At 41.0% G+C, this 26,651-nt stretch overlaps 5 protein-coding genes and 1 long non-coding RNA gene across 8 annotated transcripts; 2 read left to right on the top strand and 4 right to left on the bottom strand.

The window, feature by feature from the left end:
• Positions 1–104: 104 nt before the first annotated feature.
• Positions 105–2,432, top strand: LOC5516882. Its single transcript, XM_032386890.2, has 3 exons — positions 105–604; positions 943–1,188; positions 1,836–2,432. Exons 1-3 carry the CDS (start codon positions 257–259, stop codon positions 2,430–2,432), a joined length of 1,191 nt encoding a protein of 396 aa, XP_032242781.2. The 5' UTR covers positions 105–256.
• A 1,485-nt stretch (positions 2,433–3,917) lies between these two features.
• Positions 3,918–14,524, bottom strand: LOC5516931 (hepatocyte growth factor-regulated tyrosine kinase substrate). Of its 3 annotated transcripts, XM_032386887.2 has the most exons (17): positions 14,354–14,524; positions 14,090–14,174; positions 13,932–14,007; positions 13,713–13,805; positions 13,150–13,270; positions 12,859–12,911; positions 12,296–12,364; positions 11,601–11,731; positions 11,204–11,303; positions 10,716–10,817; positions 9,998–10,102; positions 9,532–9,570; positions 8,642–8,755; positions 7,294–7,353; positions 6,576–6,755; positions 5,795–5,867; positions 3,918–5,430 (listed from the first exon to the last, which is right to left on the bottom strand). In XM_032386887.2, exons 1-17 carry the CDS (start codon positions 14,394–14,396, stop codon positions 4,181–4,183), a joined length of 2,694 nt encoding a protein of 897 aa, XP_032242778.2. In that variant the 5' UTR covers positions 14,397–14,524; the 3' UTR covers positions 3,918–4,180. The 3 variants fall into 3 exon arrangements, with proteins under 3 accessions (XP_032242778.2, XP_032242780.2, XP_001636927.3); XM_032386889.2 differs by lacking the exon at positions 7,294–7,353 and having other exon boundaries at positions 6,576–6,752; positions 14,354–14,523; XM_001636877.3 differs by lacking the exon at positions 7,294–7,353 and having other exon boundaries at positions 14,354–14,522.
• Positions 14,525–16,177: 1,653 nt separating this feature from the next.
• LOC125557463 lies at positions 16,178–17,638 on the bottom strand. Its single transcript, XR_007305287.1, has 2 exons — positions 17,498–17,638; positions 16,178–16,929 (listed from the first exon to the last, which is right to left on the bottom strand). It is a non-coding gene; the product is annotated as an uncharacterized LOC125557463 (long non-coding RNA).
• A 56-nt stretch (positions 17,639–17,694) lies between these two features.
• Positions 17,695–20,769, bottom strand: LOC116620911 (kinesin-like protein KIF20B). The gene is made up of 12 exons (XM_048720195.1): positions 20,513–20,769; positions 20,328–20,347; positions 20,009–20,074; positions 19,703–19,746; positions 19,318–19,366; positions 19,181–19,215; positions 18,998–19,049; positions 18,654–18,688; positions 18,494–18,542; positions 18,356–18,411; positions 18,227–18,281; positions 17,695–17,853 (listed from the first exon to the last, which is right to left on the bottom strand). Exons 1-12 carry the CDS (start codon positions 20,574–20,576, stop codon positions 17,695–17,697), a joined length of 684 nt encoding a protein of 227 aa, XP_048576152.1. The 5' UTR covers positions 20,577–20,769.
• Positions 20,770–22,606: 1,837 nt separating this feature from the next.
• LOC125557462 (adenosine receptor A3-like) lies at positions 22,607–24,453 on the top strand. The gene has a single exon (XM_048720095.1). The coding sequence runs from the start codon at positions 22,760–22,762 to the stop codon at positions 23,717–23,719; it is 960 nt and encodes a 319-aa protein (XP_048576052.1). The 5' UTR covers positions 22,607–22,759; the 3' UTR covers positions 23,720–24,453.
• On the bottom strand, positions 24,368–25,686 carry LOC5516881 (uncharacterized protein YwjB). Its single transcript, XM_048720096.1, has 2 exons — positions 25,025–25,686; positions 24,368–24,416 (listed from the first exon to the last, which is right to left on the bottom strand). Exon 1 carries the CDS (start codon positions 25,571–25,573, stop codon positions 25,037–25,039), a length of 537 nt encoding a protein of 178 aa, XP_048576053.1. The 5' UTR covers positions 25,574–25,686; the 3' UTR covers positions 24,368–24,416; positions 25,025–25,036.
• Positions 25,687–26,651: the final 965 nt, after the last annotated feature.

The raw sequence follows: 26,651 nt of genomic DNA, 5'->3' as shown, positions 1-26,651 counted from the left end.
TGTAAATAGCTTTTATTAATTTTGTTTCTGTTGAGGGCCATGCGTACATTATCATTGTGATATTAAGTGAATCCCTCATTAAAAAAGGCATCTCTCTCTCTCTCTCAGCTTTTGCACGTTAAAAAATTCTTATAACAACCGAATAGACGTGTTACTTCAATATAAAAATAATAACGAAACAACAGTATTTCAAGTACAGGCACAGGTACGACAAGTAGGTCCTAAGTTTAAAAAAAACGTTTGTTTATATTACAGAATGTTCCTTGCACGTGTCATCGTCATGGCAACCATCCTTCTATCACGCTCGAAGCACGTGATTAGCCAGTACTGTCCTACGGGGACATGCTACGCCGGGTCGTTCTCCAGTAAGGAGCACGTGACCAAGGGACGTTATCTGTGGGGGGCCTCGTACAGGAACCTCAGCTCAGTGGCGGGTCCTCAGGCGTGTCACTCGGCCTGTGTCGGTGACTGTCGGTGTCGAGCGTTCCAGATGTCGGGCAAGCGATGCGAACTGCTTGATGAAGACAAGGATTCCGTGCCTATCAGTAGATTTCTGTCTGATAATAGCTACGAGTATTTCGATCTCCAACAGAACATAGTCAAGGTATAGGAAACAAGTTCGCAGCCTTGATGTGGTGGTGGTGGTTGGGGGGGGGGGGGGCTAGGTGGGGATTGCACAGCTATGATTTAGTGGGGCGTGTTTTCGGTAGTGGGCTTCCTCCATATCGCTGTCTTTTTTGCCACTCAAACTCTTTCAATAATACCGTTAAGCGGAATCTATTGTTAAGCGGTCGCAAACACTATTTCATAAACCCTTTTTCTAACAATCTTGTATCCCCTATATAACGGACACAAGTCCCAATGTCTTAGTCTTTAGTGTCTATTTGGTATGTTTATGATCTGTGTGATTCGTAATAAGATCTGTGCCTGTCTTGTTTGCAGTCCTCCCATTTAAGTCCATGTAGTAATGGCTGCTGTATGAGTAATCCCTGCAAGAATGGAGCAACGTGCGTGGAGCTTTGCGACCACCCCAAAGAGAAGTTCTCATGCGTCTGCACACCCTCGTGCAGCGGTAAGACGTGTGAGAGGTGCAACTTAACTTCCTGTCGTGATCACCTCGTCTACCTCCGTCAACTGGGACTAGAGATGTTTGATGGTGTTTCTCAAATACAGACAAACGATGGTCAGGTACGAAAAATCCCCCTCCCCTTCTCCCCCAGCGCCTCCCCCTACCCTGCAAATTTAGTTTTCTTGAGAGTCCACAATAGATTTTTCGGGATGCGGGACTTTTTGTGCAATCCCGCGAGAGAAGTGGGATTCGATATAGAAATATCGCACGGGATGCGGGATTTTAGGCGATTTTGTATCGGGATACGCGATTTAATTAAGCTTTTATGCCTAACGGGATTCAGGACTAATGGCGGGAGCTTTTTACACGAATTTTGGAGCTTGTTAGGTTGCTATTTTGTACCTCGTGAACGATATAAATGGATAAGCATTCGGGATAACGGGCTTATTTTGGTAACAAATATTCGGGATAACAGGGTTTGGGTAAAAATGTTCTGGATAACGAGGGTGGCTTGAGTGATGCGGTTTTGAGTGATGCGGTTTTGCCTTAAATCTGGCGCGGTTTTTCGGTTTTTCGTATTTTATTTCGCGGTATTGCGGTTTCTCTAGACTGCGCGGTTTACGGTTATTGACTTATTTTGACTGTTTTGCTTTTTTGGCCTTTTTCTTTGCGTTTTCCGTGCAGTTTTCGCACCCCCTTACGCCCCCTCCAATAGCGAGTGATTGTGTTGGCTCTATTTCACGTATCTATTTTACGTCATTTGCAGAGTTTCCCTTTATTTTGCTGGTTGAAAGGCCAAACAATCTGGACTCTACTGGAGTCATTCGCCTTGAAACACACACTCGAGTTTAAGAAATTAAGCTTTTTGCTGTCTGCGAGATCCGACGACATAGCGTTCAACGAATCCTCTCCAAACTGGGAAAAGTACAGGCTCTCACAAGCACGCATGCATCACGTGTACATCAACGCCACAAAGTTCAGGGCCACGTGCGCATATGACCAAAAGACCACAATTCCCGGATGGCCACGTGATCAGATGATAGCACGACTAACCAATTATGACATCATGACTAGAAAACGGTGGGGTGAATGCTTAAGAATGGAATCGATTTTCATAAGAAATCAATCTTGTTCCAATTGCACAGTTGGTATTCTCCATTGGCCAAACCACTATCATGCACATGTGAACTTTGACTCCGATGAAAATTGCTTTTTCAATCCCGTCAATAGCGTCCAAAATGAGCTTGCTTTCGCTGTGTATGGCAATGTCAACCCCGAGTCTACATGCTGCTCAAGCCCTGATGCCACGACCCAGTGGTGGCTTGGGCACGAGGCCGGCTACGTGCCATATCACCACCCTTAGAGGTCGGCCACGTGCCATAACACCACCCTTAGATGTCATGAGTTAGGCCACGTGCCATATCTTCACCCTTAGATGTCATGAGTTAAGTCACGTGCCATATCTTCACCCTTAGATGTCATAAGTTAGGTCACGTTCCATATCTTCACCCTTAGATGTCATGAGTTAGGTCACGTGCCATATCTTCACCCTTAGATGTCATGAGTTAGGTCACGTGCCATATCAGCACCCTTAGATGTCATGAGTTAGGTCACGTGCCATATCGTCACCCTTAGGGGTCACGAGGTCGGTCACGTGCCAAATCACCACCCTTACTGATCACGAGGTCGGTCACGTGCCATATCACCATCCTTAGGGGTCACGAGGTCAGCCACGTGCCATGTCGTCACCCTTAGGGGTCACGTGCCATATCTTCACCCTTAGATGTCATGAGTTAGGTCACGTGCCATATCTTCACCCTTAGATGTCATGAGTTAGGTCACGTGCCATATCTTCACCCTTAGATGTCATGAGTTGTCACGTGTCATCTCACCACCCTTAGATGTTATGAGTTAGGTCACGTGCCATATCATCACCCTTAGAGGTCACGAGGTCGGTCACGTGCCATATCATCACCCTTAGGGGTCACGAGGTCGGACACGTGCCATATCACCATCCCTAGAGGTCACATGGTCGGACACCAGGTCGGCCACGTGCCATATCACCACCCTTAGATGTCATGAGTTAGGTCACGTGCCATATCAGCACCCTTAGATGTCATGAGTTAGGTCACGTGCCATATCGTCACCCTAAGGGGTCAAGAGCCAAATCACCACCCTTACTGATCACGATGTCGGTCACGTTTCATATCACCATCCTTAGGGGTCACGAGGTCAGCCACGTGCCATGTCGTCACCCTTAGGGGTCACGTGCCATATCAACACCCTTACAGGTCACGAGGTCGGTGACGTGCCGTATCACTACCCTTAGAGGTCACGTGGTCGGTTACGCGGTCAGCCCACGAGACCAATCCAAAAATGAGAGATGAGAAGTAAAAATTAATTAGAGATGTAATTATCTTAAGTAGAGCTTTAATATAGGAGACGTGAAATTAATAGCAAGTTACATAGATTACATGTCCCACATGTATTTGTAAACTAAATGTACATGCACGAAAAAAATCCTAAGCGAGGAAATAAGATATAGAAAGGAAGATATAGAAGAAATAGAAAACCAAAAGGCGATAACTTCTATAAGCTGATAATTGTGAAAAAGCATGTTGTAAATTAAATTATAATGTGAATCGAATAAATTACCTTAAATTGGACTAAAATGACTACCCTATTCGCATTGATTTTTCAACACCCGAGCAGTAAGTTATGAGCTAGTATAGGTAACAGCTCTCTGGTATGCTACCTGGACATCGATACACCCTTTCCTTACAGTAGAAATACTGGATAACCAGAAGATCAACTAAATAGGCACCCAATAAAAATGAATAAAAATGAATCAATTGCATTATGCGTCTTTATTTCACTAGCTATATTTACATTCATGCAGATAAGAAGTTTATTGAGGATCTCCATCATATAATCATAGATTATACATCCCAATTCTGCCTTCCAAACAAGAGCTCTATGGCGTGCAAACATTTCAAAGTAAGGAACTTGGCGTTCAGACTCTGAGACACCTGAGACATCAGAAGATTAAATAAAACATTATTGCATTGACGGAAACTTAAAAATGTAGCGAATTTGACAATGGCTTAGGAATCAATCAAACGAGATAAGCTCTAAGTCGGACATTTGCCTCTGTGGCGGCGGCCCAGATTGAGGCTGCCGTTGCTGCTGTTGCTGAGGCGGTGGTCCACCGTAGTACTGGGGCGGCCCTTGAGGTTGGTACTGCGGTTGGGGCTCATACCCCTGGGGCGGCGGCGGCTGCTGCTGAGGGTGGTAGCCACCCTGATTGGGTGCTGCTGCTCCTAGCTGCTGGTAATGCGCCTGCCCTGGTGGTGCATGCGGAGGTGGCTGTGCTTGGGGTGGCCCTCCTTGAGTGGGCGGGGCGCCATACCCTGGCTGCTGCCCGCCCTGGTTGGGGTCCCCCTGAGGGGACGGGTTGTAGGTGTTGTCCGCAGGCAGGCCGGCGTTCTGCGGATGTTGGTATTGCTGGTGCGGGGTGGGTGATGGGGTGTTGGCATGAGGGTGTTGGTACTGCTGCGGGCCACCGTACTGTAGCTGCTGCATCGATGCCTGGTTGTACTGCGGGGGCGGTGGTGCTGGGGCTGAGCTAGGCGGAGAGGTGTATGCCTGCTGGGGTGAGGGTGTTGTTGCTGAGTTACGCTGGGCATTGTACCCCTGTGAGGGTTGGCCTTGGTTCATCGACTGTGGCGAGGAGTAAATACCAAGAGGCTGCTCGAATATAGTCGGCTGCTGCTGGTACTCAGATAGAGGGGGCTGTGATTCCTGTCCTTCCACCCCATAACCAGGGGGATACTCCTGTGACGGCACGCCCTCTGTCTTTGGCGGCGGAGGCTGCATGGACTGCCCTCCATACTCCGGCTGGTACCCCTGAGGGGCATACCCCTGAGGCATTGGATGACTATACGATGGCTGTCCGCCTGGAGCACCCACAGGTGGCGGCATAGCAGGTGGGGCCCCGCTGCCTGATTGAGGAGGCTGCATCCCAGCTGGAGGGGCATACACCATGGAGGAATAGGGGCTGCCGTCAGGGGGCGGAGCAGGGTACTGTGCACCATAAGGAGGCACCATCTGATACCGTAGCTGTTGCTGCTGCTGCTCCAGTGCAATCTGCCGCTCTGCCTGGATTCGCTGCTGGTAGGCGAGGTACTCTGCTTTCTGTTGCCGCATTAGTTCCAGCTTCTGCTCGATCTGCATGCGGCGGAGCATGTCCTGCTCCAGCTCCTGCTGCCGGAGCTTCTCTCTGTGCGCTTCGCGTGCCCCCTCAAGCGTAGCACGTGCTTCCTTTACCAGACCAAGTCTTTCCTGGATTCCTTCGTATTTCCCTTCGAAACAAAGGCATTACTTTAGAAAGGATGGCAAAGCTGGTCATTTCCTATATGTACAGGGTACCTCTATAATTTGAACTCTTTTCCAAGTCCCGAAATATTGCTCACTCAACCACTGTATCTATTTAGGAACCACCTCTTTGGTGACAATTTTGATAGTAAATGGAACTGATGGTGGTTGAGACAAAAGCAGTAGAGTAAAGATGATTAAGTTCTACATTTAAATTGCGAACTTAAGATTTGAAAGCTAAGCATGAACGCATTCTTTAGTCACATTCTCCTTGGCGTTGATCAGAGACGGGAGCTCGCAGTACAATAAGTGTTTCACTGTTTTTTCATAGAAGTAATAAACTTTAGTTACCAGTCTCCTGTTCTTGCTGCTCGACCAACCGTAAGAGTTGTGGGTGCATCGCACTGACGGTCTGAAATAATGACTGGAAAAAAACATTATAAAACAATGAGTAAGATATTTACAAGGTGTGTTGTTTGAAGTAGAACTACAAGTACTGTAGCCTACTGAAGAAATACCAAGAGAAAATAGCACCCTCTGCTTTGGGATTTCTGCAACTGAGGGTGATATCGTAAGGCCGTTGTTCAAAGCGGTTCTATGTGTGTAAGTCTGTAAGTACTGTCACTAAGAATGGTTCCATATGTCGTTCTCAGTGATTCTATTTGCATCAGTTTGTAAAGATACCACAAGGCCAGCGTCCTCAGTCATTCTGTGCATCAGAATAACTGACACTTTACATGACGCATTTGAATCAGTTTGTATGGATACCACTGGCACATCAACCTTGGTGGTTCTTTGTCAGTCTGTTATTGCCACTACTGAAGATGGTACCGCAAGGCCAGCGTTGTTGACGAGAGTGGTGTGTTAGTTTTAAACAAGTATCACTGGTTTACGGTAGGAACAGACCCCTCAGAAGTTCTAAGTTTGCAAGTTTTCTTAGTACAACTGAGTGTCACTTTAAAACAGACCTCTCAGAAGTTCTAAGTTTGCAAGTTTTCTTAGTACAACTGAGTGTCACTTTAAAACTGACCTCTCAGAAGTTCTAAGTTTGCAAGTTTTCTTAGTACAACTGAGTGTCACTTTAAAACTGCACCAGAACCGGGGTCCAGGAACACCAGCTGCTCCTTCCTACCTGGACTGTGGCATCCATGGCAACGTGCTTCCCTTTTCCAGATATATCCTGCATTCGTTCCATCAACATCTCCACGCTGCTGCGGAAGTTGTTGACCAGCGTCTCAGAACTCTGGTCAGTTTCCAAGTCACCATTGGTTTCCTGGTCATTCACCTCGGGTTCCTGGATAGCTTGAGGCTGCTGGTATGATAGAGGGTAAGTTATTTGGGACGTCTAGACGGGTACTATACATAAAGTCAATTTTGTTGATGGACTGTTTATCGAAATAATTCACACAACAGGGGTGAATCCAAATAGCTGACACTTGAATGGCTTCTGATGAAACCACCTCAACACAGAGAAAATTGACCAATCAACAAGCACAAGTAATGCCGTTTGAATTCAAAGCTTGAATGATGGAAGCCAGCAGGTTATCTAGCAGTTGGGAATAGTCGTCGAGAGTTCACAAAATATGGAAAACCGCAGTTAAATGTGCTCTTTAAAAAATGTCCATATCAGCAGGATTTCACTAAAGTACCAAAAAGAACTAGCAAAACAACGTTTAAAAACTTGGGTTAATAAATAGATTTTAGCAATATTGAATGTGGTTACATCAATTACAACAATATTAGTTGGATTATTTAAAGGTAGAGCTCACATGATTTTAATTTGGTCCAAGTTAAGTTACCCCAAGAGATATGTTAGCTGGTATTTTTTGTTTAGCTTAAGCGGTACTAACAGGAGTGAACTTGTAGAAATTATCTTTCTTCTTTTTCTTTTTGCCTTTAGTTACTTTATTCTGAGAAGAAAGAAAATAGATGTTACACATTCATAGCCACGACACAATCTGACAAGACAAGCCTGTCCCAGTTTTCTTTTAAGAATAATTTAGAAAATATTCTTAACGTCTCCAGCTCTCGTCAATCAAAGCACAACAGTAGAGATTTAAGCTAAGCAATTTAGAGAAGTATTAGATACAACACGCACAGTCAAGCAACAGACAACAGAACATTACAAATGGCAGATAAAGTTAAAAGTCAAGAGGCTAACATCAACAAAGTTGCAATTAGCTTGCAGTTCCCCTTTAATTGATGTAACGATCAAAGGTTTTGATGCAGTCTATTCTCTCGCGCTCTTTTTGGGTTTCCTGTTCTTTACTGTGTTATGTCATTGTGTTACGTCAACCTACAGTAACTCCTCGCTCTGGGTTATATCTTCCCAGACCCGCCTGGCTCATTACCAGCCACGGGAGTCCCAAACAGAACACAATAGGCCTGGTGTGATCATAAAAGCGTTTTAGTTAGCCACCATTTTTTCATCATAGCAATTGTGAAAAACCATCTATTTCCATTGGGTTATTTGGTAAAACCTGTTGTGACATTTTCGATTAAATTCATTAAATGAAGTATGAAACATTGTCTTTATATGGTTATTTCAAGATTTTTTTTTTCAAATGAACGTGCTTTTGACTGATGCATAAGATATCATTAGGTGCGAAATTGTAGAACAATGGAGAATTAAAAATTGGATCTTGTCTTTAGAGGCGCAGTACTGAAAAAAATCATGACTAGATGCTCAGTTATGTAATGAATTTTAGAAACTAATTTTGTTCCAAAAATCTAGTGGGCGCATCTTTGGATAGACAATAACCTTCAGGATTGAATGAAAACAATGGGCAAGGGCTCTTCAATGATCAAATAAACACAAAACCACTTCAACAAAACACAGATGAAACCACAAAAAGAGCCTTCTATTAATAAACTCAAACTTTGTTTAAGGTTAGCTTTATTAACGTAATTCTTATTCCAAGAGATTTTCTTATCAAGAAACTATGGATAATTCTGTAGAACAGCGCACGGAAAACTTTAGGGAATGAAGGGCGTGTTGCCATAAACCGTTTAGCAAGCACATTTAGAAATTGCATTTGTTTCCATTAATGGCAATTTAGTTACAAACTACAGTAGTATTTTTTATTGTAATTTTTATAGTCACTCACATTACTACAGTGTGGGTTAACAGGGTTCAAGTGTAAGTTAACAGGGTAGTGTCAAGGTAACTTTCAAACATACAAGACCCAGTGAGCCTACCTCAATGTGGGATGAATATGGCACCCTGCTGTTGTTCATCTGTGCCTCAGGTGCTGAGGGTGAGGTCCTGCCCTTACGGTCCTCCCAGTAAGAGCGATTCAGGTATCTAGCAAGCTGATAAGGGAACAAGTCATTGTTAGCTGGAGAATGTTTGTATGATGGCATTTCTGACTACAAGATGCAGGGTCCTTTTCTATAATATAGTGATAGTGATTTGAAATAATACAATGTTAACCAAAAGAAGTACAGCAATGCCTTTTGGAACTTGTAGTCAAATATGTCATAGCCATAGCCATATGGACAATTGACAATGCCTCCATCATGTTCCCTTGAGGATTACCCCCCCCCCCCCCCCCCCAGGGTACCCTGTGTCACATAAATGTGCTATTGTACAGGCCCAGGGGGATGCAAGAGGTGCGTTGGCATCCCCCCCCCCCCCACATTCGAGAAAAGTCCACTTTTGGATCGCATTATATGTGGTATTTGTAGACAAATAAAGTGAATCGAATTCGATAAAAAAGGCATTCCAGATCACTCTGATATGTCATAAATCTATAATTCACACTTGTTTATAGCCAAATCCCATAATAAACTTCCCGATGAGATACTGCAATGCCTTAATAAATCAGTATTTATTGTTTCATGGGTGGTCAGATTTTTATCAGAAAATCACCACCTCCTCCCCCCCGCTCCCTGAAAAAATTATGTACACTTTTTTGGATTTCGCACCCCTCCAAGAAAAATCCTGGGTTGTACAACTTTTTTGGAACTTTTATACTTTTATACTGAAGTCTAATTCATACATAAAAAAGGCATCGCCTATTGGCTTATTGAAATGACTAATTTTGAGCCCTGAAAAGTTTGCTAAATATGTGAAATATCTTCACTACCTCTGGGTCCACAGGCTGATCGCCACCACCATCTGATTCCTGTCAGTCAATTGAATAGAAATTAGAATAGGTGTTACTTCAGTTCAAACAAATTATTCATGCTTTTAGAGGATTTTGTGTGTGCTTTGTTTTGTGTAGAGAACCATAACCCTTAACTTTCCATAAACAATCATGATATAAAAAATATACTTCAGGTTCCTCCCTTCCTACCCAAAAAATAATTTAGATCAACTGTGTCAGCAACAGGACTTTTGTCATGTTCTTTTTCATGCATACGACATTATTTTTGCCAGCGCGATGTCAAAAGAATGTCGTATGTTGAAGTATGAAATTTATTTCTGTCACAATGCCTTAAAAAATGTGTTCATTACACAATTGAGCATGTGCAAGTCAGTGTCATGTTGCCAGTTTTGTGAATCTAAATCACAGTTAGGCTGTCGGTCCATGCTAGTATTCTGCATCTTACCACGACAGCATTGTAGAACTGGCTTGCTGGCTTGTGCCTTGGTGCCTCAGAGGGAGAGTAGGAATCAGGGCTGCCATACAACGAGGACTTGGGACTTGGTCTTACCTATGGAACAAAAGTGGGCAGATCTGGTATGTATGAAATGTGCAGGGCCATAGGGGACATCCAAAGCGTTCATATTACCAGTGTATTAGTAGTATATCTTAGCTTAAAAGACTGATGATACTGACAAGAAGTAAACACACGACATGCCTATCTGAGCAAGTGAACCCACAAATCCTGTCTATGGCCAGGGATGTATTCACTTCATAAATGCCACCTCTTTCTGTGCTTCATCTTGTGACAAGAAGAGGGCCATACAAGAAGTTTGTGTAAGTGAATACAAATACAGTATCCTGTTTAAGTGTCTCTTTTTGTGTTGTCTTGAAATAAGGACAGGGCCATACAAGAAATTTGAGCAAGTAAATACACAAATCCCATCTATGGCCAGGGTTATATTTCATTCATAAATACAAGAAATTTGAGCAAGTAAATACTCAAATCCCGTCTATGGCCAGGGATGTGTTCTATTCATAAATACAAGAAATTTGAGCAAGTAAATACACAAATAATGTCTATGGCCAGGGATGTATTTTATTCATAAATACAAGAAATTTGAGCGAGTAAATACACAAATCTGTCTATGATCAGGGATGTATTCTATTCATGTAAATGTCACCTCTTTCTGTGCTTCGTCTTGTGACAAGGAGAGGGCCATGGCTAGTTGTAGCTCCTCCTCTTCTTGCTCTTGCAGGTCGCGCTCATTCTTCTTGGGAGGCTCCTACAATCAAATCAATTATTATTACAGATATCAATTATATCGTATTATTTGATATATTTGGTTCTTTTTGGGGGTTTCCCCCATTAGAAAAGGGTATGTCATTATTCTTTTCTATTTTATTAATTTAGATAACCATTTGCTAGCTAAAAGGAGGGGAAAGCACCTTGAACCCCCCTATATGGTAGGCCAGTTAACAAGTTACAGGGAGGTAACTTTCTCTGGTTCTATATCTACCTCCCAATTTCAAGGCCTGCTATGGTGGATACAGACACATTCAGAAAAACTAGCTAGGTCCCTTCTGGATATTTTCCCCTTCAGCCCCCCCCCCCCCCCCCCCCCCTGGACCATATGGGTGCTAAAACACTGTGTAAACATGCTTCACGAACCTGTGATTCTTTAAAAAGGGGACTATTCAGGTACTCAGGGGGGAGCTCATTCTCAGCACCTCCTGATGTTGAAGGCTCTGGCTTTGTCTGTGCAGTTTTGCTACAAATATACAAAAATGTGTTTCAGAATGTTTTTGTGCAAGATATGGCCCTTGACCTTCATAATATTTACTCTGGTTAATGATTATAATGATAACAATGGTAGTAATAATATTCAATATTAATGATGATGATGATGATGATGATGACAGTGTTGGTGATAATGATGATGATGATGATGATATTCATAAAATATATTTATCAAAAGCTTCATATTGAAAAGTGGGCTATGTAACTGTATTTTACTGCAGATCTAGAAACTGTATCAAATTTAAAAATGAGGATTTAGGTACAGTACCTATTAGGATTGATCTTTAAGTAACAGGGGTCACACACTCTGACTTCCTTCTCAATACCAAATTGAGGAATAATGGATTCCTTGGAAGAGCATTTCTTGCAGAACACCTGGCCACAGTTACGGCAATGATGCTGCAAACATGAAAAGAAAGGTGAGGATTTGTTATTCATCTCAAAAAGGCAGAGAGTTCCTCGGAGGACTTGAAACAAGCAAAATATTACTGCATTTTAAAATATTCTCAAACTCTTTCTATACAATTTCCAACAGCTAAATCGCCTTCCTCCATTGTTTATTTTTTTTTAATCCTTGATGCATTTTCATTGGCAAGCTTTAAATTCAATCATGCCAGCTGACTGACCAAAAGCACCAAATGTAATTCTGAATGAAGAAAGTTAGAAAGTTTGAATGAAGAAAGTTAGAAAGCAGTTTAGCAGTATGAAGTTGATGACAAATGTTTGCAGAATACTGAAAATCACAGTAGATGCAACTTTTTAAGAATAAGATAGGATAATTGGTGCCAAAATGATCCTAAACAATCTTCAATTTTATACATATCTAACCTTGCTGGTTTTGGCTTGTTATGAGATGAAATATACCTTAAGATGTACTATACTGTACCTCAATGACCTCCCTCATACATATTTTGATCAATCTTTCATCACAGTTTATAACACTGCATATAAAGCACTGTGTACCTGTCTGATAAAGGTTCCAAACTTCACGCGACACATGTGACAAACATCTCCTTCAGCCCATGCTGGGGCCTAGAACAGAGTTATTAAGACATAGACGTGTTATTAAAGTGCCGAAACACATGTTGAGCATAAAGACTGGACAATCAAGAAGTACAGTATACAGTACCGGTAGTTCTAGGCTAAAAACTGGACAGGGAAGTCATACCAAAATTTCATAACCCCCAAAGAGATCCTCAAAATAAAAATTCATATAGTCCACCTTAAGTGTAACGTAACTACGGGTTTCTTCTGTTGATTACACTGGGTAACACGGTAAGCCCCCTTGAAAAGCTGAACTTGGTTTTATTTTTAAAATATCTAGCTTACAGTAGCCTTCAGCTGAACCTGTCATCACACTTTATGCACATTTGTGTTTTTAAAGAAAAGTGATTGGTGCAAAACAAGTAAAAATATTATATTCAACCCTCAAAATAGTACCCGATAAAGTTTTCTGCACCCTTATTTTAAGTTAAAAGATCATTTGAAGAATGATTGCTTCAAGCAAAGTGTGAGGTAATTCTTACAGAATCTGCTGAGAACATGGCATCGCTTTCATTGAAGGCTGGAAACTTGCAGCCTAGAAAAAAAATGGGTTTATAAAAAAATCAGTCATAAACACACAACGCATCATGCTATCATGGCCTTCAACTTTAAAGTACATAAAGCTAGAAGGAGGTACCTAAAAGAAAAATGATCCACTTAATTGCCAAACAAACCTCCTCACTTAAAAGTCTGGCTACAAGCCTGTTATTGCATAAAGGTCATGTTTTATACTCATATCTTTATGGTATTTTTGCACTTCACCCATAACTCACCCTCCATTTTCATAAGGTTGAAGGTGTCCTGCACAATCTTGTATTTTGGTTCGTTACGGAAAGCATGTGACCACGTCTGGATTAGACCTAACACTTTATCTTTCACCGGGTCGGCACCATTCTGAAAGGTATACAGTATTTAATGAACTGCTATAGAAAAACTAGTTTACCCAGCACCAGAAGAGGTAGAAATTTTGGAAAGCATGGGAAAATACAGAAGGATTATAGAAGAAGCAAGCCTGCTTGCAGGCGGTACTCGGTGTTATCATTGTGGAAAACCCTCTGTGTTCTGTGATCGGGTGTCATCTTGTACTGTATTTCGAGCCGCAAGCAGGCTAGGGGGGGGGGGGGGAGGGGGGGAAGAGTGTTATGATACTCCCATATGTAGTTGATTGACAAAACGTTGGCAACTGGCTTCGGGACTTGGTGACAAGCCTGCATGTTGGCATGGGTAAAAACCACTGAAGAGCATAGCTGCATATATTAGCCAATGCATAACTTCAGGCTTAGACGCGGTGGCTCGGGGGGGGGGGGGGGGGTAATGTTGATGATAATTGACAAACCTTGATCAGATTTCTCATCTCATCCATAAAATCCTTGGTTGCAATTTCATCGTGGATTATAGAACCGCAGTTCTTCATGCATGCTTCTAACACCTACAAGTACACAAGGGAATATTGAGCATTATGAAGCTCTTTGGGACACAATATAAAGAAAATGTGATCAATTTCTACAAGAAAACACTCTGTGTTTATGTATACATGTGTGTTTATCTCACTTACGGTAAGCGCATATTTTGCGACATGTGGATTGCGATCAAACATTTTCTTCTTGATGGCAGAGACAGCAAACTTGGGCCTACAAAAGGTGACGGTGTTATATAATGATTCTTTATAAAAAGAGTATTGTTATAAGCTTATTCTTCAAAATTCAAACTTACGAGACATCTTGCTGCCTGACACTATCACAAATTTGAAGAATTGTAGCCCAGTCCGGCTCAAGTTGAAGCTGGCTTGTCGCTCGTTCTAAAATATCGTTCATACAAAATAGAGCATTTTTCATATTTAAATACTGTCCTCAAAGCGTTAACCAACAATATAGCGCTGCCTTTAACTTTTTTTCAGCACAACAACAAAGCTTTCATCCAAAAATAAATCAATAAATCTTTCAAATACAAAAGATCAAAATAGAGAACACTTATTACCTAGAAGTCCCGTAAAGGTTGAGGAACCAGAGAAGACTCCCATGATAATTAGAAGTTATCTGGATTTGGTATAATTTGGAAAATTCAGAGCAATAGTATACACTTGCGTCGGTTCAGAGACTTCAATAAAACATGGCGGATTCTCTACTTCCTGCGATGACGTCGGGCTGCTAAAAATAGTAACACTGTATTTGGACTCAGTACACTGGACGCGCCAGAAATAAATGAAAGAGTGAATCAGCAAAAAATTATTATGAGGAAAATAATATTTATAGAAACTTACAATTCTAATAAAATTTCGGGGGCAAACAAGGCTCACCAAGACGAGCTTTATAGCTATAGTCACACGCTCGTGCGTGACATTTTTGAAACAAACGCACAAAAAAAAATTTCCGTTGTTTCTTTACCTTCTTTATAGTAATAGCCAGCTAAAACTGGCTAAAATGCAAAAAAAGATTACTTGTACTCAATCACGTGACTTATTGTGTGGCGAACCTCCAAAAAACACAGAAATGGCTGCGGTCATCACACCAGAGACAAAGCGACCAAAAATCTTCCAAAAAAATAACACCTAGTTCGTGACATTAAAAAAACTTCCTGGCTGTTTCGTGAGCGCTAAAAAGTTGCGTTTTGTTGTTATTATTGGGCCGCCAAAAGCCGGGGTGCACGATACGAGCACCCAAAAAGTCACGCGACTTCATAATGCAAGCCGCCCATTGGCCCATTCAGAGAAATAGCCAGCATTACATATTTGCATCTCATTTTTGCAAAAACAAATATATTCGAAAAAGATATATATATTTTTTTAAATTTAATTTTAGTAAACCTTTTTCCTGACCATCACTTGTGCGTCAGTATTTGCAGCTCAACCAAGCACACCAGGCCCGTACCAAGGGGGGGGGGGGGGGGTGCAGGGGGTGCGAACGCACCTCCCCACAACGGCCAAAGGTCCACTTTCGGTCCTCAATAGACGTGCTATTATTTGTAGACAAAATTATTAAGCATCAACTAAATCACTCTGGTATGTAGCCAAACCGACAATGAACGTCCCGTGGAGATACTGCAAAGGATTGTTAGATTTTTATCAGAGAAATCCCTTCCCACCCCCACCCCCGTAAATATTAGGTCCACTTTTTCGGATTTCGCACCCCCCAAGAAAAATCCTGGGTACGGGTCTGCACACGCAGGCAGATACAGTCGTTTGACAAAAGGTTGTCGTCAACCATTTTTGCGACTACGCGACAAGCCCGCATGTAAGCATGGGTAAAAACCACTGAAGCGCCTAGCTGCATATAATATAATATTAGCCAACCCTAAGTCTGAAGTTATGCAGTGGCTAATATTAGCAGCTAGGCACTTCAATAGTTTTTATCCATGCTTACATGCGGGCTTGCTTTGCGTAGTCGCAAAGCCGGTTGACGACAACGTTTTTTCAAACGACTGCGAAGTAGGCTAAAGGGTACGGTATGGGGAAAGGTGCGTGGGCGAGAGAAAAAAAATTCGGAGCTTTTTTTTTCGGGTCGTGTAACAGAAGAACGGGAATACAACAAAACAATAAGGTAATCAAGCCAGTCCTGTTAGGCCTTACGTGCGGACTGCTGTATTGCGTTTTTTTTCTAACTCACGGACCATAGAGGAACAGGCGGCGCTCGTCTCTCGGTCTTTCCTTGGGGTGGGGAACTCTCCATAGAAGTAAGAGGGGGTTGTCCTATCTTTTAGGGTATAAAATTTACCTAATGCTATTTCTTAGGGAGTGTGCTCGATGAGTCTCCCGATTCTGCTGTTCAAAAACATTTCTCCAAATAATCAACTAGTACAAAGATGTAGGTTTTGCAGTCTTTTTATTCATTAAATATTAATGATTTTCACGCAATTCTGTAGTTCGACTGCAAGTACATTATTTTCTGTCTCCTTTTCTATTTACAGTTCTTTGTACATTATGACACTAGCTATGATTAAAAATATTCAATATTTTTCGTTTCCTTCTTACAGATAATGACTTGACTGTTATACACTCACGGCAAGCCAGTTTATGTGGGATGTTTCATTCATGAGGCTGTGCAAGGGGTGATAAGTCAATACTAGAGGGGCCACACCCAACTCGGAATCATGGGGGCCCATGAAAACATGGTGTCACGGAAACCCTTTCCCGCCTCAACCCCCACCCATCAGGAACACCTGCGCAGCTGATACCCTAGGTGAACAGGGTGCACAGGTGCTCTGGGTGTGGCCCTCAAGATGCCATAGTGACCACAAGATGGTTCGGAACGATATGGTAGACTCATAAAAAATGTAAAAACATGGGAGTGCATAACAGCCAATAGCCATGACATTATCTTTGTGCAGTACATAAATTGCTTTGATGGTAAAAAGTCAAGAAAAAATTTCAGATGTCTGTTGAAAAGCTGATACTAAGAACAGATCAAATCTAATTTGATCTTTCAGCTTTAACCTTTGGTGTGAAGTAATCACAATTCTCAGATATTGAGCAATAAAAATAGCATGAATATAAAAAGTAACAATTAATTGATAAGATTAATATATTATTATTTAATCAATGAAAAGTCAGCCGAGCCCTGCAAAGAGAAAAAGGAAGATGATGTTAGAGCTGTATATTCAGATAAAATAGAAATAGCAGTAATAACAGCCTGGCCAGTTCTGGTAGCTAGCAATGCATGATGGAAAACACACTTCAGGCCCGTACCCAGATTTTTTCTTGGGGGAGTGGGAAATCCAAAAAAGTGGACCTTATATTTCTGGGAGAGGGGGGGATGGAGTTTCCTGATAAAAATCTGACCACCCCTGAAAGAACAAAAGGGATTTCTTTATGCCTTTGCATTATCTCCATGGGCTGTTTATTGTTAGATTTGGCTACAAATAAAGTCTGACTTATTGATTAATGACATACGCAGAGTGATCTAGGTTATGCCATGGTCTCTTGCTTATGCTATATAGTTTTGCCTACAAATAAGCAAGTCTATTTAGAACCGAAAGTGGACTTTCGGCTGTTGTGTGTGTGTGTGTGTGTGGGGGGGGTGGGTTCACAACCCCTGCACCCCCCCCTTGGTACAGGCCTGCACTTCATGTCACATATGGTAAGGTTGATCCCCTACACACTTTAGATGTTTTGAGGAGTAGGCTAACCTTTAATTAAGCTGTGCTAGCTACCACCAGGCCCCTTACTGGGCAGGGGAGGCAGCACCAGGAAAGAGGCGGTCTCGAAGGCCACGCACTCTCTCCCTCAAGCGCCGCCAGGCACGGGTCACAGGGTTACCCCGCCTCTGAAATAGGAAACATAAACATGGTAAGAACATTGTATCAAGGTCTGAGTTATTATGATCCTAGGCACTGACCTTTGAAAGTGGGTCAGTCTGAGTCTCTTGGGTGACTTTGATTGTGTTTGTGACCTCTGTCTGAGTCTGGCATTCATTTCTTGAGGCACAAATTGTTTGGACTTCGGAGTTGGAGACCTCCACCGATGCCTGACATGCGGTCTCAGCCTTATGAAATAACAATTAAAACTTGTTATTATTATGATGGCTAGAAATAGTGACTTGACTATAATAACTGGAAGTTTATAGGCCTGTTTTCACTAATAATTTCTATAGGGCAGCACATTTTTTAACCCCAATCGAACATGGAACAGCATTAAATCTTCACAGCAACAGCTTGCAAATTTTTCACAGATAGGTAATGCTAGAAGCTTTTGTGCAAATTTCTCCAACTTTCACATAAAGCTTACTAAAAATAATGATATTATTTTTTTAGCAGAATAGACTAAGAAAATTGCAAAAATTTCAAAACTATGTTATTTGAAATCATTTGTAGCAATTTGTGTGATGTTCACCAAATGTGAATACTTCTATTCCTTACAGTGGCTGGCTTTGTCTTGGCTTCTTCTAGCTCTTGTTTAAGCAGCTCAATTTCCCTGAAGGCAGACAGTAAGGTATCAGCTTTCAGTGTTTTTGTCAGCGTTGTACAAGGAAGAGTATTGGAATTTACCTGTCTAGGTCAGCCTCTGTCTTTTTCATATTGTTGAGGATTTCTTTTTGCTCAGCCTGTGATAAAATATATCATGTTTAGCTGATACCTAAATATGCTTTTATAGATATCAATTAATAAATAACACTGTTTCATTACCAGCTCTATTTCTAACTTCTTCTTTTTTAAACGTAGGTCATCGTTAGATCTGTAAGGATTCAGAAATATGTGTTATTGGAACAGACATTAAAAAAAGATCTAATATTTGCAGATTTATACTCCATGCTACCTGTAAGTGCAGATAAAGGTAATTGTTTACCTGTCTGCCTCGCAAGTATCACACATGGTGACCGTCTGAAAATAAAAGATGATGCTAAACTAAGAATTACATTTGGCATTCTATTTGTTATATTTGTTGCTGGAAACTAATTTGATCTAGTGATCTGTGATGTGCATCAGGAACATTGTAAGGGTTGGGCACATATGCATCACATTAACTGCCAAAATAATTTCTCTATGCAAAAATCAGTGAGAAACTGTAATTTTTCATATAAAACCTATGGCTGCCCTCTCCCCTGGCAGGATATGCTTCTAAAAAACAGTAATTTTTTTAACTGGTAGCTTTATATTACACAGTGAGCTAATGGTTCAAATCTGACTTACTTTGTTGACCAGCTCTGACACTGTGAGACCAGCGATGTAAGAGCACATCCAGCTGTTGGCATAAAAAGACAGTTAATAAACAATGTTTATCACTATTGCACCTGTAAGTACGTTAAATAAAATGACACACCAGCTTTTTTACATTTGATTTGTATAATTTAGTTATATAATATTACTACTCACTTCTCCCTTTCCTCCATCAGCTTTTCTCGCTCCTCCTAAATTGCAATCAAAATCATGTCTATTATCTTAAAATTTTGATACAAAGAAATCTACAGTAATTTTCTCATCATATAATTACTCTTCCCTTTAGCACTCACCTGTTCTTTAAACAGTTCCTCCATAAGTTTTCTGTTCTCAGAAATAGACCTTGTTTGATAAAAAAGGCATGTTACCAATTTTATCCAATATGGATAACCACTGTGAAATTGCATCATGAGAATACCCCACCCTCCCCCTAATCCAGCACCCTTCCCTGCCCCCCTTCCACACCCTATCCCCCTTTTAATCCACCCCTTTCCCCCAACCCCTTATCCCTGCCCCTTCCCCTGCTCCCTACTGTTGAAATTATGGTAAGGAATCTTGGTTGCTGACATCAAATACACAAGGTTCACCATACCCCTCCCCTCCCCACTTATTTGGCTTTCTATGTACAGATCCCGGTAATTAATGCACCCCTTTTGAAGGAGAAAGAATATCACATACTTGTTTACTTGCTCAACTCTCTGTTTCTTGTTATTGTTTTCCTCCTTGGATCAAATTGAATACAAACAATAAGTGATAGCAATCTCACAGTTTTCTACATGTGTCATCTACACACCTATTTTAATTAATGTCCCGCTTAAAAAGGAATGTAACCTTATATGCAACAACTCATGAAAAATTAGCATTAAGCTTATAAAACACGACTCCATGTTTGTAAAACTGAAAACTGTTATCAACTCTGACTTACAATTCTGGCTTATCCCTGACGACATATAGGATTTAAGGATATAGGATTATCTTTAATACCTTAAGTGTTTTGACCTGCGCCTCTAGCCTTTTCATCTCTTGCATTGCTTCATCAAGCTCCTCGGTCTGAAAAAGGTATGATAATTTATGGAAATATTAAGCTTATTGATATTAATGAAGCAAAAAAAGCTTAAACTTTAAATCAAACCAAAAAATGAGGCAGATTATTGACAGATGTAAGAAAGGTTTTCATTTTTCCTAAATTTATGTTTTACTGAGTCCCATTAGGAAAATCAATTGGGTTTTTTTTTACGAATTTAGCATCACCTAACCTTTAATTATTCACGATCAGCCAGCAAAGCATCAGTCATAAGCTTACCTTTTGTCGAAGAATGATATCTGAAAAAAAGGAAAAAAACAAGAATTAGTAGCTCGTTTTCTTTTTGCATGCCGTCTCTTGCAATACTGTTCTTTTTCCACTACTGTACTTTTCTTTCTTTCAAATGTATGTCATATTATCACATGACTCTTTCATCACGTGACATTTGTGTTCACGTGACCTACCTTTGTCTTTGCTGGATAAATTCTTCATCGAGCCGCCCCGATAAACTGGGTTCCTGTGAGACATTTTTAGAAAAATAGAAGAGCGAAAAATGTCGACCGATCAGTTCGGGGTCTGTAGAAAATCTGGAGGGAAATCTTAGCAACCTTTGTTACGTTATCACGAGAAAGTTACATCATGACTTACGTAATAGCGCGCGTACTGGGAGTTACCGCTATAGCTAAGCTGAGCCCGCATCAGAGATATCAAATATGGTTCTTGAACGGCATTTGTTTGATTTATCGCGAATTTTATTTATCGTTGTACGTAATTCGAGTCCTATCTAAAAGGCGAAAGCAGCAGTTCCTATTTCGCAGGTGAGCTCTGACTCTCTTTTTATTACATCCGGCGTTCCACACGGCTCTACGCTTGGACCACTCCTGTACAAATTATCATGGACTCATGAATGACTGTATTACGAGATGTAAGGGTGGAGCAGGAAGTGCACCTCCTGCACACCCCCCCCCCCCCACGAGAGCAAAAGGCCCATTTCTGAAACAATATAAACTACCAGAAAGACATAAGAAAGCTCTAGTTAGTATTGTAAACGTAGCATATTTCTCAATCATGATTTCAATAATTCAGATACACCTTTATTCAGTTCTTTCTATTTAGTAATATTGCCTCGGTTATTATTGTGTGACTAACTTTAGTAACATGGTTACTTAAATGAGCTGCTTTCATATAAGGAACATAATTTAATTTCAGGAGCGGATCCAGAATGTTTTAAGAGGGTCCAAACAAAAGCTTGATATTTGGTATTCTATACACCCTCCTGTATCTGCCTTTGACTCATCTTAATTCGAACTGAAGAACTTCTGTACTATTACGAGCATATTAAAAGAAATTCCACCTTTGCCTCGAAGTGAAGTTTCGTTGTTTCCGTAAATTCTAGCAGTCGTATACAATTTTTTAAATCCCTACGCGATCGTATTGAGGGGTGGACAGGGAATCGGGGAAAGATGATTGTGTGGGTTTTGAGCTGCGTTGATTAACAAAGTATATAGTGGTGCTGTAATCTACTCTTATCCACTTCAGACCTGTCAACTATGCCCGGATAAACCGGGAGTCTCCAGGTTTTACCGCAAATCTCCCGGTTAAAACCTAAATCTCCAGGTTAAGTAATATTCTCGGAGACTCTGAGTTGTAATTTCCTGAAAACTTTGTGATGATGAATATATATATTTTTTTGGAAAAGCACAACGTGTGAGTTTGTGAGTTCGGTCGAGAGACCAACGCCATACAGGGGATGTAAAACTGACAGTAATAGAAATAGAGGATATATGAGTTGAGTTGATTGGCTAGTTATTAGTTATAAGCCAATTACGTGTCTCGTCTCATAGGTCACGCACGTGAAGTAGTACGTTACGCGGCCAAAAGCCAGTCACTGTGTCAAGCCCACATTAGGAACTGAGTAGGAACTGACTAGGAACCAAGAAGTTTTAGGAACCAGGATCACCGCGATACAATTCACCTGATGCTTTTTGTGACTCGTGATTAGATAGAGCATAAGTTAAAACCGTAAGTGCGAAATTCTTAATAATAATAACAACAACAACAACAACAAAAATAATAATAATAACAATAATAACAATAAAAACATTAATAACAATAATAATAACAATAATAATAATAATAATAATAATAATAATAATAATAATAATAATAATAATAATAATAATAATAATAATAATAATAATAATAATAATAATGCCCTTTGGGCATTTGAGTGCGCTGCGGCCCTGATCTTTGGAAGTATCCATGGCTTTTTGGTCCTTCCCTTGGTATAACATCGCATAGGAGTTTGATACCTTTAGCCTTAGTAAAACAAAGGCAGCCGTTACGTTAAAACACGTCGTTGTCTTGTCTGTATCAATGTGAATTTAGAAGTAGCCCGACAACTACTTGGAAACATATTGCAATTATCTTTTTCATATATAGATGTGTCATATGCAGATTAGCAGGTGTATTATTTGAAAATTCTATGAATTTTTTTAGGAGTCGGCTAGTGTCCATTTACATCGCCAAATAGTAACCGATGTTTTGAAGCTAGCAAGGCACCCTACGTTCAATTTAATAAGACTTGAAGTCTATTTGTCATGCCAACGAAGCAGAGCATCACACTCGAGTTATTACAAGTTCACAAGTGAGCCATAAGAAATCCTCCATGTTTTTAACAAAACGGCTTGGTGGTAAATGCATTGAAAATAATGGCCAACTTTAGCTTCCCTTGTTTCAAATTTTCTAACTGGGTTAGGCTTGGTCAAATAACTGGCCCCCAGTTTACAGTAGTCACAGTCTTGAATGGAATCACTTTTCTTCCCGCCATCGTCCTGAACGTTTTAGTCCTCGTCTCAATATGGCGGACGTCGGCACTTCACACGCCTGCGATGGTTTTCTTAGGTAACCTTGCTCTGTCGGATTTGATGGTCGGGAGTTTAGCACAGCCAGTTTTCGTCACCTGTTTAGCACTGGAGCTAGACGTTATGAGATGGGAAAAAATGTATTGCTGGGTCGCCATTACAGCAGGTTTCCTGACTATTGTGATGTGTTTTGTGACTCTATTCAATATCACAGCCGTCGCGTCGGAACGCTACCTCGCTCTGTACCTCCATTTCAGATACTGCAGTATTATTACTATGCGTTGGGCTATACTTTCTTGTTCTCTGTTATGGATGATGGCACTTTTACTTGGGGTACTCTGGGCGACAGGTGGTATGGAACTTAACAGTAGCCTTATTTGCGTTCTTGTCGCTGTTTGTATTGGGATCATTATTCTATGTTACACTCAAGTTTATAGAGCTTTGAGGAAACATCAGTTGCAAATCCAGGCTCTTAATAGACCAAGTACAGCATCGTCTGGTAATTCTTTGTCCCACAATGTACACGAATTCAAACGGTACAGGAAATCAGGCATCACTTCATTGTATGTGTATCTTCTGTTTTTGCTTTGCTATATTCCCCCCGTTTGTGTGTACATTTATCACGAGGTTACACGGGACGCAATTCGATTGCCAAATTTATTGAAAATCGCCATTAGCGTGATATTTATAAACTCTGCAATCAACCCTATGATTTATTGTTGTAAGCTAAAAGCAATTCGAAATTCTGTCTGGCCGAGTCTAACGACATTGTTCTTAAGCCTGAGAAGCGCAGTCACCTCATCGTAGACGTGCAGCAGGGAGATATTAGATTTGTGGTGTGTTTTTCATACTCTTTGGAAAGACGGTGTTAAAGCACTTCATAGGCAAACTACAAACTCCAAAAATGCGAATGGGATTGGGTAAAAGAAAACGTAAATGGGAAAGAGAGAGATGTGATAAGGAGCTAAAATCTCAAAAATCTCAGCTTCCCATCATAAAAGTCAACAGCGTGGCTAAGAATTTTATCAAAACTACTAGATTTTATTTCATAGTAGAATAAACGGCTCATTTTAGCTTCATATGTCTACTACAAACTAAGAGTCAGATCACATACTGTGAGCTTGGGATACCTGTGAGTGGGGATGTGTATCAGTGAGGCCGATGGAGAAAGTGTAGTGGAGGGTGGGGGTGGTCCATCCTCGTCCCCAGGGTCTTCTGGGTAATTTTCAATATGCCGACGTCATATTGAAAATTACCCAGAAGACCCTGGGGACGAGGTTGGGGATGGGCGAGGGAGATGAAAATGCATGCAGACGGATTGGGAGATGTGCAAGGAAGACAAGAAATGGTGAGGATGGTGGGTATGGGTGAGAAGGAAAGAGAGGGGTTAGGATGATAATGAATGATGAAAAGGATGTAGACACGGCCGAAGGATGAATGGAAGGGTAAAAAATATAAAATATTCAAGCATTTTTTGCAGATGATCATACCTTGTAAACAATAAATGTAAAAATAATAATAATAAATGACATCAAATTCCATATTATCTCAATAATTTCATCAAAAAGATCATTAAACATAATTAGAATTTGGTATGAGAAATCCCCCAGGAGGTATGTGCACAGTCAACCATACAACAAACCCCAGAACTGAAAACCCTACGACTAGTTTTAATATCTGTAAAATTCTTGCACTAGGAAGGGCAAGGCTTTCAGGTGCCTGGCTCAATCCTGGTAACACCTATAGGAGCAAGGGGGGGCATGCCCCCCCAGGGCTGTAGAAGGGGGTGGGGCACTGGGGGCATGCCCCCCCTAATATTTTCAAAAATTAAAAGGAAATGACCAGTAGGGGCAGGGCTGTGTCCCCAATATTTTCTTAATGTTTCTGTATTGCGCCCCTCCAATATTTTCTTAATGTTTCTGTATTGCGCCCCTCCAATATTTTCGAAGCCTGCTACGGCACTGCCCGCATAGTTTTTTCCCTAAAACCATAAGGAAATGACCAGTAGTGGCATGGCTAAGCCCCCCTACCCCAGTTTTCTTTATGTACCTTGTTTCTCTCCCCAACCCAGTTTTTCCTATAGTCAAGCATTCTAATCTATAAAAAATATACCTAGCTTCTTTTCTAAGCACTCTTCCTCAGATAGGCCCGCTGTATCATCCCATTAGCCAAAGTCTTTTCATTCTTCAACTCGAACCCATCATAAGACAGCCCTAGAGGTATTCCTTCGCCGAGTGTTTTAGGGATAACAGACAGAAGAATTTCATCAATCAAGCCCTCCTTTTCAAAGCTTCTAGCCACCCCAGCACCACCGAGCAGCCAGATATCTTTCCCTTGTTTGCCCTCACTCCGGATCTTTTGCATCAGCTCCGTTGGGCTCTCCTTCGTCACAGTAATACATGGAAGGGGGACATCTATTTCTTTGGAACTCAGGATATAAGAATGCTTATCCGGCCAAGCCCAATTGCCGAACGTTAGAATCTGTTTGTAACTCTTGCTTCCCATGATTATAGTGTCGACACGGTCTAACACGGTTTTGAAGTCGTGTGAGCCTGTAGCTACATCCCCTTGGTCTGGCTGTGGTAACCAACCAACTCCTCCATCCTTGTCCGCTACAAAATCATCTTGTGAGGTGCCGATGTATAAAATCACCTTCTTCATTGTGTGAGCTTTTTGCTGGCTTTTATAAGGGTTGTAAGACGATAAATTTTGTGTAAATAGTAAAAGGTAGTCGTTTATGTTGATTCATGTGGCTGGCCGTGAGGGTCTGGAAGGACCATAACCACAGGCAGCCCAAAACCACAGACAGCCCAAAGTAATTCAAACCTAACGTGTTCAAACTCGCGCGCATTATTTTCATAACACGCGCAAGATTTTTCTTCTCCCGCATTTTTTAGATGTCAAAATCGGGCCTCAGTTATTTGTTAGAGGGTATTTGAGACTATAGGCTTTTTTTTTAGACCCAGTGTTTATTTTTTGGGTTTCGCAGAGTGTCGCAGAACGTTTTCTAGATTATTCAATACTTCCGACAAAACACTTTGTCATTCGTGGCTTAGTTAACCAATTTAATACTTAAATCTGCGTTTTGGTATTTTTTAGGGGTAATTTCCCGACGACCATCCTGAGTAAAAATAAACACTAAGGTTGGCTGCTCAGGAGGCTATAGTAAAAAAAAGTAGTATAACTTTAACAAATACGAGCCTTGGATGATTTCAGTTAATGTATAAAGTGTTGTTTGTCCGCAATATAACAATTCTGGTTGTGTTTATTGTTCGACTAACTAGTTTTCGCCAAGTTTCTAAAGCACAAATTTTAATCGTTTATTGTCTGAAATTGTTTATCTGATAACTCAAAAGCCATTATTTATTTCCAACTTGATTGATCAACACGCCTTCTTTTTATTTTAAGCCATCCAAAACGTTTTAAATAGTTTTTAATAGTTCAGTGGGATCACAGATGCTTTTCGTTACCTATACCCTCAAGGGTATAGATGTAAAGATGAAGAATGGAGTTATGTAACTTGGATAACTATGGATTCCATTTTTGATGTCCGAGATGGAACCAATGGAGCTGTCACTATTTATCAGGAGGGAGGGCTACGTAGTTGATTTTTTTCCGATAGGTAGGGAAGGCGGAGACGGCCTTAAACGACTACTATAGTCAGGAGAAGTGTAGATTTAAACCGATATTCCAGGGGATGTAAAGAGAATTCTATATAGAGGTGACTCAGGAGTGATCG

Source organism: Nematostella vectensis, chromosome 12, assembly GCF_932526225.1.
Source record: "Nematostella vectensis chromosome 12, jaNemVect1.1, whole genome shotgun sequence".
Classification (NCBI taxonomy): Eukaryota; Metazoa; Cnidaria; class Anthozoa; order Actiniaria; family Edwardsiidae; genus Nematostella; species Nematostella vectensis.
Note: the sequence above shows the minus strand (reverse complement) of the source record. Positions and strands in the feature narration are given on the sequence as shown.